This window comes from Sinocyclocheilus grahami, unplaced genomic scaffold (genome assembly GCF_001515645.1).
Source record: "Sinocyclocheilus grahami isolate Dianchi unplaced genomic scaffold, SAMN03320097.WGS_v1.1 scaffold84.1, whole genome shotgun sequence".
Taxonomy (NCBI): domain Eukaryota; kingdom Metazoa; phylum Chordata; class Actinopteri; order Cypriniformes; family Cyprinidae; genus Sinocyclocheilus; species Sinocyclocheilus grahami.
In genome coordinates, this window is record NW_015505263.1 from 105,844 (window position 1) to 118,728 (window position 12,885).

Here is a 12,885-nt window from a genome sequence, read left to right on the forward strand (position 1 = left end):
TGAATGGTAGTGTGATTGAACAGCTGCTGAAAATGTAGCTTTTTTGTTTGATTACTAAAAATGTGAAATTAGAAATGACTGACCCCAAAACATTTAAACAAGTAGTGTATATATGTCTAAACTGTTGTGCATTACATGTTGTATAAAACACATGCCCAGCCTATATATAAAAGAAAAATCTCAAATAAGATCTCTTTAATATGTTAATTATCTCTCCTACACAGTAATAGGAGTACATTATTTTTTGTTGAAGTCTCCTGCTGCTCAGATGTTTCTCTTGAGAAGAAGACCTCTATACATCTCACATCTGCCCCCTCCAGAGTTTCAGAAGGAATCTTAACAATGTCTCAAACTGTGCCGAGACATCAAAGCCTGTGATTGAAAGATTTCAGTATGAACCCAGGCATTTCTTATCGAATTCTCCCAAGACCAAATGATCTGAGCTTTGTTATCCATAACATATGCTGATTCTTTTAAGAAACATAACTGAGAATTCCTGTGCCATGAAAGAGAAACCTCCAAAAAATTAAATGTTCCTCTGGGAGGACGCAAACTGACAAAAGCAGTCTCTCACCTGCAGCCGTCTCTATATTGCTCTGGACTTCCATTGCTGTAGGTTGAACAGCCAGAGACAGACACATCTGATTCACATCCTGCCTCCGTCCAATCAACTCGCTGTGCAGGGCCTGTGTCGAACAACACATTAAAGATGCAGGGGTGTGACATTTAAACTAAATCATAAAGCTAGACATTCATTACAGCTCCTTCCAGACAATTTAGAGATGGTCAAATTGGAGATATAATTACTCGACAATCAGAAAGCAATGTATAAACCCAAACATTAGAACCAGAGGGAAGATGTTTTGTGGTCAATATCAGAAGGAAAACTTGTGATTAATTGTGTGTTTTTTACTGATAAAGCAAGATAATATCACCAACAAATCAGATGCAATAATGAGCCGCTGACTCTAATAGTAATGATATAAAAAATTTATATGTGGAATATATTAGTTTACTATAAAATACTGTTTAATTCAATCCCGATTACATATATATAAAATACTTTATAATATCGTTTACTGCTATTATTATGTGAGGTCTGCATGTCAAGACAGACTTATTGCAACTGATGTAAATAATGCAATGTTTTAATGCAGTAAATGCAATAAATGACAATGATAAACAGTGCTGTGTGCATCAAAAGGACATCAATAATTCAGCAGAGCAATAACAAACAAAACAATATCACAGCTTCTGTTTGAGGAACAGTAATCAAGGGGTTTAATTATTTTGTATTGTATCTTGTTATTAAAGTAGAAACATCTATATTATCAAGGGACTGCAAGATGCCTATTTAAAAAGGCAATAACTGGTGCACAGGATGAGGTGCTGGGTACAAAGTGGAAAATTATAAGACATTGTGTAAAAAACATATGACGATATCACGCAAAAAGGGACTGTAAGTGTTTAACTCTCTTCCTGGTCCTTAAAATCAGAGATGCCTGTTTAACCCGTGAACATACTGCTTTGGCATCCTTTTTGAAGCTCCAAAAAAAATGTACTTTACATTCTTTCAAATTCAAGACAGAAAGACTAAGTAATACAGATTTTGGAGCCCAAGTAAATGTCACTCCCTCTTCCACACACAGAATGACTGACTGTACAGTAGCCTTGTTTCTGCAGTAAAGCATGTACATCTTCTCCCACCGGCCTCTGCTTTGTCTGCTCCTCATCCTTCAGCTTTACCCAGAACCAAAGCTCTTCAAGGATGGCTATGAGTCCTGTCCATTTCTCCGCACCTGCCTCCAAAAACTCTCTGAAAGAACATGACAGTTTGAAGGAAAGTTCAGGACATTGGAGGTATCCGTTTATATATATCCTGTTTATATTGCTGGATATATTGCACAAACCTTCTCGAGGCTATATGAATGTGGTCCACATCTCCGTACTTATCAAGCTCTTGTGCCTTGGTATTCTGGAACTGACTCCCCAGAGCCCTTTTAGAAAGATCAGTCTGGGTATCAACATCTGTCTGAGTGTCCTTAGGAGAAATAACAGCATGCAGAAGCTGAAATTGCACCAATTCAAACAAATCTCAATAGACTCTGATTAAGTGATCATCCCTCTGGTCTCTGTGGCCTATAAATAGGACTAAAATGAAGATAAAACAGCACTGCTGTTTTTAAAGGAATAGTTCACCCAAAAATTAAAATTAGCTGAAAATGTACTCACTCTCAGCTCAGGCCATCCAAGATGTGCACACGTTTGTTTCTTCATGGGAACAGATTTGGAGTAATTTAGCATCACATCACTTGTTCTCCAATAGATCCTCAGCAGTGAATGGGAGCCGTCAGAATGAGAGTCCACAGTTGATTAAAACATCACAATAATCCACAAGAAATCCACATGAATCCGATGAATAAACAAAATCATCTACGTCTTAGATGTCCTCAGTATAAGATGTTTTCAGCAAATTTCATTTTGGGTGACCTATTCCTTTAATGAGACTAATAATGCAGGGACACAACATCTGGAAAATATATAACTAGGAATCCAAATAAACCAATCAGGTTCCAAACCACATCTGTGGTTGACAGAACACTTACCTACAAAATAAAACTGCACACACCTCACCTGCTTTCAACAGTCTGCTGTAATTCCTACCTGTAAAACTTTCATTTATGGTGGCAGTCTCCTTAAAGCCTCCCCAGACATAATGAGTGGTTGGTTTATATCAGAAAAATATAGCTGTCTCGTTTAGGGCCGCAGTGATGATATATACAGCCAAAGAAAGACATCAAACAGAGACATAACAGACAGTCTTTGCTTATTATTACGCTGGAATCCATTAATATCGTTATCTATTCTGCTAATAAGTGGAGCTGGAAAAGATGAAGGAAAATTATATTTGCTATCATTATTACTGCTATAACCAGGGCTCGAATTGAGGGGGGAAGGCGGGAGGGGATGGCAAAATGATAAAAGCATCCCCTCTGTAAAACCACCATCCCCTTTAGAATAATAATGCTGTGTATTATGTAAAACTTATTGTGCAAATTAAATACCAATATTTTCTACGCATAATAATTTATTTACTAAATAACGGCGATTGGCCAATCAAAGCTAACGAGCTCACGCATGTTTTCGTAATTTTTCGTGCAAAATGATTCAAGTGCAACTTCTGGCTTTCTTTAAAAAGAAGACAACATAATAAGGTATTATATTTTCTTGATTAGAGATTAAAGACATTCCCCTGACATAGCGGTTTAACTGGTTCACTTCAACAACTGAACTGTGAGTGCATCATTACTGCTCTTACTTGCTGTTCAACCAAGAGCGCATATGCATATGAAAACATGAAAATTTATAACATAATATCCAGAGCTTTTAAATTGTATGAAATGGGTCATATGATTACATTATTTGGTTTGAGATTCACAGACCAGTCATTTCCAGCAGTTCAAGATCATCACGTTTACAATTTTTAATTTTATTTTTTTGGAATGTGTTCATCCTTTTTCCATTTTATTCCAAATGGAGACCACACTATAAGGCTCAATTAAAATGTTTGTAAAAGTGTTCAAAGTGCTTTTTAGAGATGAGCCTAATAAATATAATAGCCTACATCCCTTACATAGTCTTTTAAAAGAGTTGTGAAACTTGGCATCTATAAGATAAGCAATAAATGTTGCTTCTAGTCAGAGAAATCAGAGATTGGCACACTTGTGGTGAGGAAGACATTAAGAAGAAGTTTATTAATGTCAATGCATTAATGTTCTTGCCATCTCATAGATATGGTGCCAACTGCAGTTTGTGCATAATGCAACAACTCTCTATGAACAATAGTCTTCTTGAAACCATAAGAAAAGGCTCAGAGAAGCTAGTGTATGTGTAACCAGGATGACCAAGTGGTCAAGGTGTTGGACTTACGATCCAATGGACAAATGTCCTTGTAGGGTTGAACCCCAGACCTGAAGTTTTAAAGAGATATTACGTGAAAGTTTGAGACGCAAATTTCTGTATAATTCATGAAATACCTGTTAGAGAATAAATAACTGTGGCTTTCTGGACAAGATTTCTAAAAAGGTCAGTCAATGATAAAAGTTACTGCTGCTTTGTTTCACTATAGACCCCAGTTTAGCCACAGATTAATCATGCATCCCATTGCAGTATCATTGAATGTTAAATCTTGGTGAATGCACTTTTCATTTCACCCTCTAAAACACTGAGAATCTGTGAGCCCAAATACACACACAATCATAAACAGATCTGAATAAAATGCACCTTCGTAGTATAAACAAAGTAATTGAATACAAACACTCTTTTACCTTGCACAGTTTCTGATAACGTGGTGACGTGACAGCCATTCTTTGGATGTGTTGTAGAAAAAGCATCACTTTCTGCAGTGAAGATCTCACCATAGCCATTATCTTCAGACTACTGGGCTTGTTTAAGATTCTCATCCTAAAGGATTGCCGCTCCTGAGGTTTGCACAGTTAGCACATCATAGGCTTTGAAAGTGAATCCAAATACTCCTACAGCATGTCCAACAACTTAAGAGGTCATTTGCAAGTGTGAAGTAGAGAACGCCTCTCCAAAGCAGCAAACAAAGCAAGCAGAGATCCGACTCAAGAGATGTCCTGTCTTCAGGCTTGTACTTTAATCTTCAAAGGGATACTGAACAATGAATTGAGAACCATGAAAATTGAAAGTTGGACTACGGTGCAAAAGCTTGTTTCCTTGTCAGCAAAAACTCCCTGTCTGCATGAGATGATGCTGAGCGAGAGAACGAGAGTCTGAGTGAGTGGCAGAGAGAGAGAGAGAGATTTGGGGAGAACACATAGCATGCATACAACAAGACTGTATTATAGAGTGAGGACCATATAGTCTTATGCAATCAAAATGCAATATTTTTAATTACAAAATGTATTAAATAAAAAATGGTGTAATTTCAGAATATCTTAGTAGGCCTATTTGGTTTGTCATATATTGCTTGCTCTACTGACAGCAGCACTAGAGCTGACAAGAATAAAACTTGATTTGAGATGTTCTGAAGAACAATTTACCGCCTGTACAAACAATCACATGATCAATGTCAAACATATCTTGGATTATTTGTCTTTGAAATATAATCAGACTGGAGAATATACAGGAACACATAAAATAAGAAAACTATTTGAACTTTAAAACACTTTTATAGTGAGATAATGGAGCACATACACAAGGAGGAAACACACCTCAATTTTATTCAGAGGCCCGATATGCAATTTGTTACAGCTGGTGATATTTATATGGTTACAAGGTAAAATGAAATTCTGATAGCTTGTAATGTAAATCAATGAGATCTTGAACAGTATATCAGCCAACTTACATAAAATGCATATAAATATCGGTTGTAATATCGGTTGGCAAAACATAATGCAATGCAATACAATGATCACTGAGCTGAACAAATAAACATTCCTCAAAAGCCTGATAAATTATATTTGATACTCATATTTTAACAATGTTTTGAAACCTAAGGTACTTCAGTCAAGTAACTGATAATCTTGAAATATTACTAATAATATAAAAGTTATTCTTACATTTACTTTATAAAAATCAGTAAAGATTTCACAGCAAAAATATTTTTTTTAGAATGAAAAGGCCTTTTCCTTGTAAAAAACAAATAAAAGTATAAACTACCAAATCAGACGACACAAGGCATGTAATGATTGTAAACAACAGGTTTTGTCAAACGTATACAGTATGATTGATATATGATACAGATTTAGGATTTTCATGTGATTAAGCTCTTCCCCTGGAATCTCCTAATCTTTCAATCTAATACATTAATGGTAGTTTGGGGGTAAATGTGATATGACGAATTAGCTCTTAAGTACCTGATAAATCAGCAACACATTAAGGTGATTAATAAATTGATAGGAACTTAAAGGGTTTAACCCCATATAACTGTTCTGCAGGAGATCTGAGTCATATTCCTGCTCAATATCATGTTATCACCAGTGTATTCACTATTTTATTTGCAGTGTAACTTTTCTGTTATACATGTGTTTCTTTCACCTAGAAAACCCCAAAACAAGAATGAAAAACATGTGACTCCAAATACTGCCATCACAGATGTTTTGAGACAAAAAATACAATGCTGACATCTACTGGTGTACCATGGCAACACATTTCCACTGTTATGAATCACTCAAACCTGATAGGAAAATGTGACTTTAAATAGATATTTGAATTTCATCTTTTTGTTCCTGTGGCTCAGCGCAAAGGTCGTGGGTTCGATTCCCAGGGACCACACACATACTGGTAAAAAATGTATAGCTTGAATGCACCGTAAGTCGCTTTGGATAAAAGTGTCTGCTATTATTAATTATTATCTTTTTCCCATTGCATTTGTAACTTGCTCATAATATACAAAGACAGCATAAATACATTCATAAATGCCAGTGCATTTGTGTTATTGGCCTCTCTTGCATAGATGCAGTGCCAACTGCAGTTACAAAGTGAGTTGCAATATCTGTATATGCAATATAATAAATTGACATCTTCTTAAACAGTTGAAGACCAGTTGACTTTTCTGCTAGAAATTTGTCAACCAAAAGCAAATGCATATAACTTGTTTTTCACATGCATATGCATCATTACAGTTTAATTTGAGGTTTATTGTACGGTTTAAACTTCCTAATTGTGCTCTAAACTCTTTTTCAGAAATACCAAAAAGCCTCAAGACAAGAATGTAAAACATTTGACCCCAAATACACCACTACAAACAAATCTAAAAGACACACATCACAACTACCTAGTTTGAAGAAGGGCATTTTAATTTTTAAGAAAGTTGCTCTTTGGCTAGATGTGGTTATTAAAAACAAAGAACCAGCTAAATCTAATTCCACAATTTGAGGTCAGTTTATATAATTCCTCAATTTGAGGCCAAATGAGCCTCACAGTGACCAGGATGGCCAAGTGGTTAAGGCGTTGGACTTAAGATCCAATGGACAAACGTCCTCGTGGATTCAAACCCCACTCCTAACATTTAAACTATATTTAATATATGCCATCTTCCACTTTATAGATAAGCATCCAACAGAAAAACAAGTGACTAAGCAGTCTAATAAAGCAAGGTTATGCTTAGTTAAATGCATCGACAGGATTCCTAAAGCCCCATGGGAGCAAGCTACACAGTTGGCAGAATGGCTAAGTTGGACTTAAGATCCAATGGACAAATGTCCTTGTGGGCTCAAACCCCACTCCTGGTAAACTTGTGAGATTTAAATGCCATATCTTCTTGACTTGAACCTTTGCATGCAAATGTGGTTCTTAAAGAAGCAGAAGATAGATTTCTCGCATTGGTTCTGATGAGATGCAACAACAACGTAAAGAGTTCTCAGTATTTGTTCAAATGTATAAGATTGCAGGGTTTTGTATTCAAAACACCAGACACTTTTACACAATATCTTTTGCAAGTCATATTGCAGAAGTAACTTTCAAACTTGGGAAACCTACACTGATGCAATCCTACGTATTACATAAATTTCCTACAAGGAACAGTCCAGCACAATATGGGGGATCGAACAAACGTGAATGCATTAAAAGATAAAAATATTTATTAAATTAATGCAACAAACCATACATACACAAATAAATGTACCTTAAAATAAAGCAGTAGATTCATGAGTAAAATATGTTTCTGTATATTATTTGCTCGTGCACTTTAAATGGGCATAAAACACTTTATACTTGTGGTTTCCCTTTTAATATCTTTTACACATCAAGTGAATGTCCTGTGACTCTCACAGACGTTTAGCAGTGAGATTGCAGTATCACTTTAGCTCATTTGCATTGCAGCTCCTGTGGTTTACAAGAAAACACAAAGTTTTTTACAGTGACAACCATCAAGCGCAGGCACTGGGCATCGGTTGGTCTCTTCAGAGCAAATCACATGACATGGTTAACACTAGCTTGCGAGAATAGCCATATGCTATGGCTTATGCGAAATGGTAAGGCGGTAACACCGAGATCATTTATTGCAACATGGAAAACAGCAGCAGAAGAGCTGTCGACAAGGGTTTTTCTTCTTGTATTTGACAGCCTTCTTTATCTGAGTTGTGGCTTTGGCCACAAAATCTTGGGTGGCATATACATTGGCCTCAATGTTGTCCACCATGGGCCCTTGTTCCTCCACCAGCAAGGCCAGCTGGAAAAACAGATCATGGATGTCTCTGATGCGACTCTCCAACTCCAAAAGCTCCTTATGCCGATTCTCGATCTCAGTGAGCGCTGAGCGAGCGGTTCGCCCGTCTGTGAGCAAGTCGTCGGAGAAGACATTCCACTTGCCTGTCTCGATCATTTCTTCGATTTGATTTCCAGTCACTTCTTTACCCATGATCTCTGCTTGCCTTTGAATGCGAGTCTTGCAGTTGTCCCTCTGTGCCATTTCAGCGCTGTTGTACTCATTCATGGCCTCATGAAAAGAACCTGTTATAGAGACAAACTGGCCGCGTATCATGCGCACCAAAGCCGAATGGGCTCCGTGTTTCTCCTCCAAATCTTTACAAAGTGCATCCATCTTCTGTATCCGAGCATACAGGTTCTCCCCTTTGGTTTTGATGTTGCGTGCGATCGTGTTGGAGTCTCGTTTGATGCTGCTAATGCGTCTGACGGAGGTGAGAAAGCGTGTGTTTTGTTTGCCCAGCCTCTTCACCTCCATACGGAGGTGGGCGATTTCTTTCTGGATGGATTGGGCTTCTCTGAAAGCGTCCTCCATGATGTCCTCGCCCTCAAACACCACCGCATGCTGTTCAAATTCACTACTGTCCACATCTTCTCCGCTATCTATTTGGTCTTCCTCTTTGTGGTCTTTGGTGGCAACATCTCCCAGTTCAACCAGCCGGTCTCTCATCTTTCCTGGAAAATGAAGATCAAAACCACATGGAAATTCAGTTTGTTCGACTTTATGACAGGCTTTTAGATCTTTATTGCATCGTATGCAGACACATTCAATCAATAAACAGTCAGACACACTGTTCACAGTGCAGGCCTAAAGGCCTTTCATTGATGTTTCAGCACAGCGGCAACCATTCATCATGAAGCTAAACTAAATATAAGACCAGAAGTATTTGTCACTTAGTCACCGCAATGGCGACCATGATGCTGCACATTTCCCACCCCATATGGTCACCATACAGAAAATAAAAAGGGTGGGGACTTCCCTTTAGTCCTCTGTTGAACACTTTGAGGCAATAAGAGCAAACACGTGACTTAAGTGCTTAAATCTAAAATCCTGGAGTAAAGGCATTATTGTCTCATTATGGATATACAAACCAGAAGTATAGCTATACAAGTGAACAAAACAACAGTCTTTTCTAAGCCCATCTTTCCCGGATGTAAAGTCAACATTGATATATTACATTTGTGCACAATGTATATATTCAATTTAATAGTGTGTGTGCAAGTGCAGCCACAAATAAAAACTGACTGTATACCTTTTTGATATTGTGAACAATGATAATTCAGTTCCTCAGTTAGGTAAAAAAAAGTAACTGAACGTCTTAATTTGAACTTCCTCAAAAATAAAGCAAGCTAGATCTCACAAAATCAACCACAATTCAATCGAAGTCAAATAAAACAGAAGAACAATGTTTAAAACGACTCCGCAATCATGCTGAAGTTCCTTGTTTAATTTAGAGTAAATGTTTGATTTGACGTTCCGCTAAACTCGCGACAAACTTTTGTATAAATCGAATTCAGATAAGTTCAAATGATACATAAACTGTCACGTTACCTTATTTCATGTCCCCTTGTTCAATTCAAACGCTATAAACGCGAGCTTTTATCGTTTCCTAACGCGCATCACCTCCTCATGTCACATCGTCGCAGGAAATAACGTTGCAGTCGACTGACTGACTGACTGACTGACTTTGACTGCTGGGAGTTTCCGACAAGTCAAAACACGAACGTTTACTGACGTTTACTTAAGTTTAAAGTAAAGAGTCATCTTATAAACATGTACCATAGCAGTAGTACAATATTGTTTTACTCTGGTAAATTATTGTATCTGGAAAAAATATATTTGCAGTGGTTAAACTTCTCAGTGTTATTTTCACGTACAAATTACTTTTAACAAAAATGAATAATGTTTCAAATTATGTATGTAGGCTATTAATAAATGTATCTGTCAAGTCAAGTCAAGTTTAGTTGTACAGTGCTTTTCACTATACAAATCATTGCAAAGCAACTTTACAGCTAATTAAGTTTCTACAATATTTAGTAGTACACTCTTAAAAATAAAGGTGCTTCACGATGCCATAGAAGAACCTTTTTGTCTAAATGGTTCCATAAAGAACCTTTAACATCTGAAGAACCTTGCTGTTTCACGAAAGGTTCTTTGTGGCGAAAGAAGGTTCTTCAGATTGTAATATTTAAGTCTTCTAGGTATTTTTATATTCATACATATATGTAAATGTGGTGCAGTGGTAGACGTCATTTGCTTGACTGATGTTTTATCCTTTCTTTTGAGTTCTTTGGCACTTTTAAAACCCTAAAATGCCACACTTTCCTCCAGATATGATCATCACATGGATGTTTAAAATCCCTTCCCATCATTTTTTTTTTTCAGCTTACACATTGCAGTTTTCGACTTTCACATTGTAAATCCAGTGGCTGATTCTGTGGTGCAAAATCAATCACTTCTATTTTTACCAAGAAAAATAATCAATTTATAATTGTGGCAGTGCTGGAGCCTAACTTGTCAATGCTAATTGTAAAAAAACAAAAACAAAAACAAATGTGGCTATGTTATGTGGCTACAATCTTGTAGATCAGTGAATCTCAACCTTTTGGTGTACCGGACCCCAGTCCAATTCAGAACCATCCTCAAGGACCCCCAGAACAAAATTGACTCATCTATGTATCATTTGTGTCTTTGTGAGGACCAAATGCAGTCAAGTATTATTCAAGTTAGTTGACTTGTCCGGTATTTGGCCATATCATCAGCTATATTGGATTTTTCTTTCATGGGAACATGTCATGTCAAAATATACAAAATTTATACAAAAATTCATACTTTATATGGACCCCCTGGCCTTACGTCAAGGACCACTAGGGGTCCATGGACCCCTGGTTGAGAAACACTGCTGTAGATAATATGTTCTTGTCTTTTACCCTTGACTGACAACCTATAGGACAAACAGTTCATTGAATTTCTTTAATGCACTCATTAATTCTGAATATTTTGACAGTTTCTCTGGTAACAAGATACCCAAACCAGTTGTCAGCTGAGGTATGTGGCTTTAAACAGTTAACCGTTTAGAGAGGATCTATAGGCCTGGTTAAATCATAACAGTCACATTCTGTTTAGATGACAAGGAATTTTAGAAATATTGGTCAAAACAAACATTTCCAAAGTAAATTATTTTTCAGTGAATTGTTAGCTATTTTAAATATCAGTAATTATAAATGTTTGGCAGAATTAAAAGGTGTTGAGGCTCATAAATGTGACGTAAGGTGTTCTAACTCTAGTCATTGGTTTACATTTGTTATAAAACTACTTCTTGAACAAATAGCAAACCAGATGAGTCACAGTAATCATGTGAGTCCAAAGCAGAAGTGAAACAGCACATTTTCTGCACAACACAATAGCCAAACTAAGCAACACAATTCAATGCTGTGTGCATGTGCAGGATAAAATCATTTACATAAGATGATTTTATAATCAGATGTTTATCTCTGTAAACTTATGAAATGTAAAGGGGCAGTAGAGCTTGAATAATGATTCTCAGAAACTTGTTGTGACCAATTCTTCACTGAAGTTTGAAATCTGTGTTAAGTTTTAGCTCTTTGCTCTGCTGACTGTATATTTTATGAGCTTTGCTTTTTCAAATCTCGGTTGACCAGAAGAGTCTGGGTTTCCTCTTTGTACCATGGGTCCTTCCTTACTCTCAGGGTCTCGGGGATTTTTTTCTTTCTGCTGAAACTTAGTGCTTGCATCATGGCCTAAAACTGATGGGAAAATGTCAGCTGATCTACAACAATCCTGTATACTACTGTCATACAGACTAATTATACAATGCACTGACTGTATAACTGTATTGTCTCCACAGTATCCACTATAAACCAAGCCACAAGTATGCATGTGGTCCAATCAATGTGTTCATTATTCAAAATTTAAAAGGCCAAAATTTAAAAGGCCTAACCGTTTCCAAACCCGAACATTTACAAAAATTGTTAAAAAGCATTTATTATTAATAGGCTATAAACATTTGCAAACATATATATATATATATATATATAAATAATATAAAATAAAAATTATAATTTTTTTTCCCGATGGTAACAGGTTTGTGATTGGCAAATTTGGCTGCAGGATTGTGGGTAGTATTCGCTAGTTGTGTTTACAATGAAATGTAAAGAAGCATAGCATCAATTAACCTCAAGAGTTTATGGTAGGTCTGTCTTGAATTATCGCTAAAAAAAATTCTATGGAGAGAATGAGGTTTTTACTTCCGGAACGCTACTGTTGCATTCAATGTGCACTGTTATTTTCATTTTGTTATATTTTCATCAGTACTGTATTTCAGTTTTTACCGTTTTCTTACCGTGATTGGTACTTTTCTTTATAGTTGATGAACAATTTCTGGAGTAATTACGTCCAAAGTGACATTTGAACCTTGGAGATTTTTCTGTCCATTAGGGCCTGTATTACAGAAATATCTTAGAATTGAATCCTATCTGTTTAATAACGTTAACCATGCTTAAATCAAGAATTAAGATAGGATGCTACACAGCACAATTATTTACTCTTCACTTGTGCTTACTGTTGCACCACATAGAATTTATGTACAGTAATGGTTTTGCTTGATAACGTCATAGTAATTATTTCAATGT

General features: G+C 36.5%; 2 protein-coding genes across 2 annotated transcripts; both read right to left on the minus strand.

Annotated features, from left to right (window-relative positions):
- Positions 1–473: 473 nt before the first annotated feature.
- On the minus strand, positions 474–4,373 carry LOC107586626 (utrophin). Its single transcript, XM_016274080.1, has 5 exons — positions 4,329–4,373; positions 1,911–2,041; positions 1,696–1,816; positions 575–686; positions 474–496 (listed from the first exon to the last, which is right to left on the minus strand). The coding sequence occupies exons 1-5, from the start codon at positions 4,365–4,367 to the stop codon at positions 474–476; spliced, it is 426 nt and encodes a 141-aa protein (XP_016129566.1). The 5' UTR covers positions 4,368–4,373.
- Positions 4,374–7,651: 3,278 nt separating this feature from the next.
- Positions 7,652–9,953, minus strand: LOC107586662 (syntaxin-11-like). The gene is made up of 2 exons (XM_016274114.1): positions 9,785–9,953; positions 7,652–8,907 (listed from the first exon to the last, which is right to left on the minus strand). The coding sequence occupies exon 2, from the start codon at positions 8,900–8,902 to the stop codon at positions 8,021–8,023; it is 882 nt and encodes a 293-aa protein (XP_016129600.1). The 5' UTR covers positions 8,903–8,907; positions 9,785–9,953; the 3' UTR covers positions 7,652–8,020.
- Positions 9,954–12,885: the final 2,932 nt, after the last annotated feature.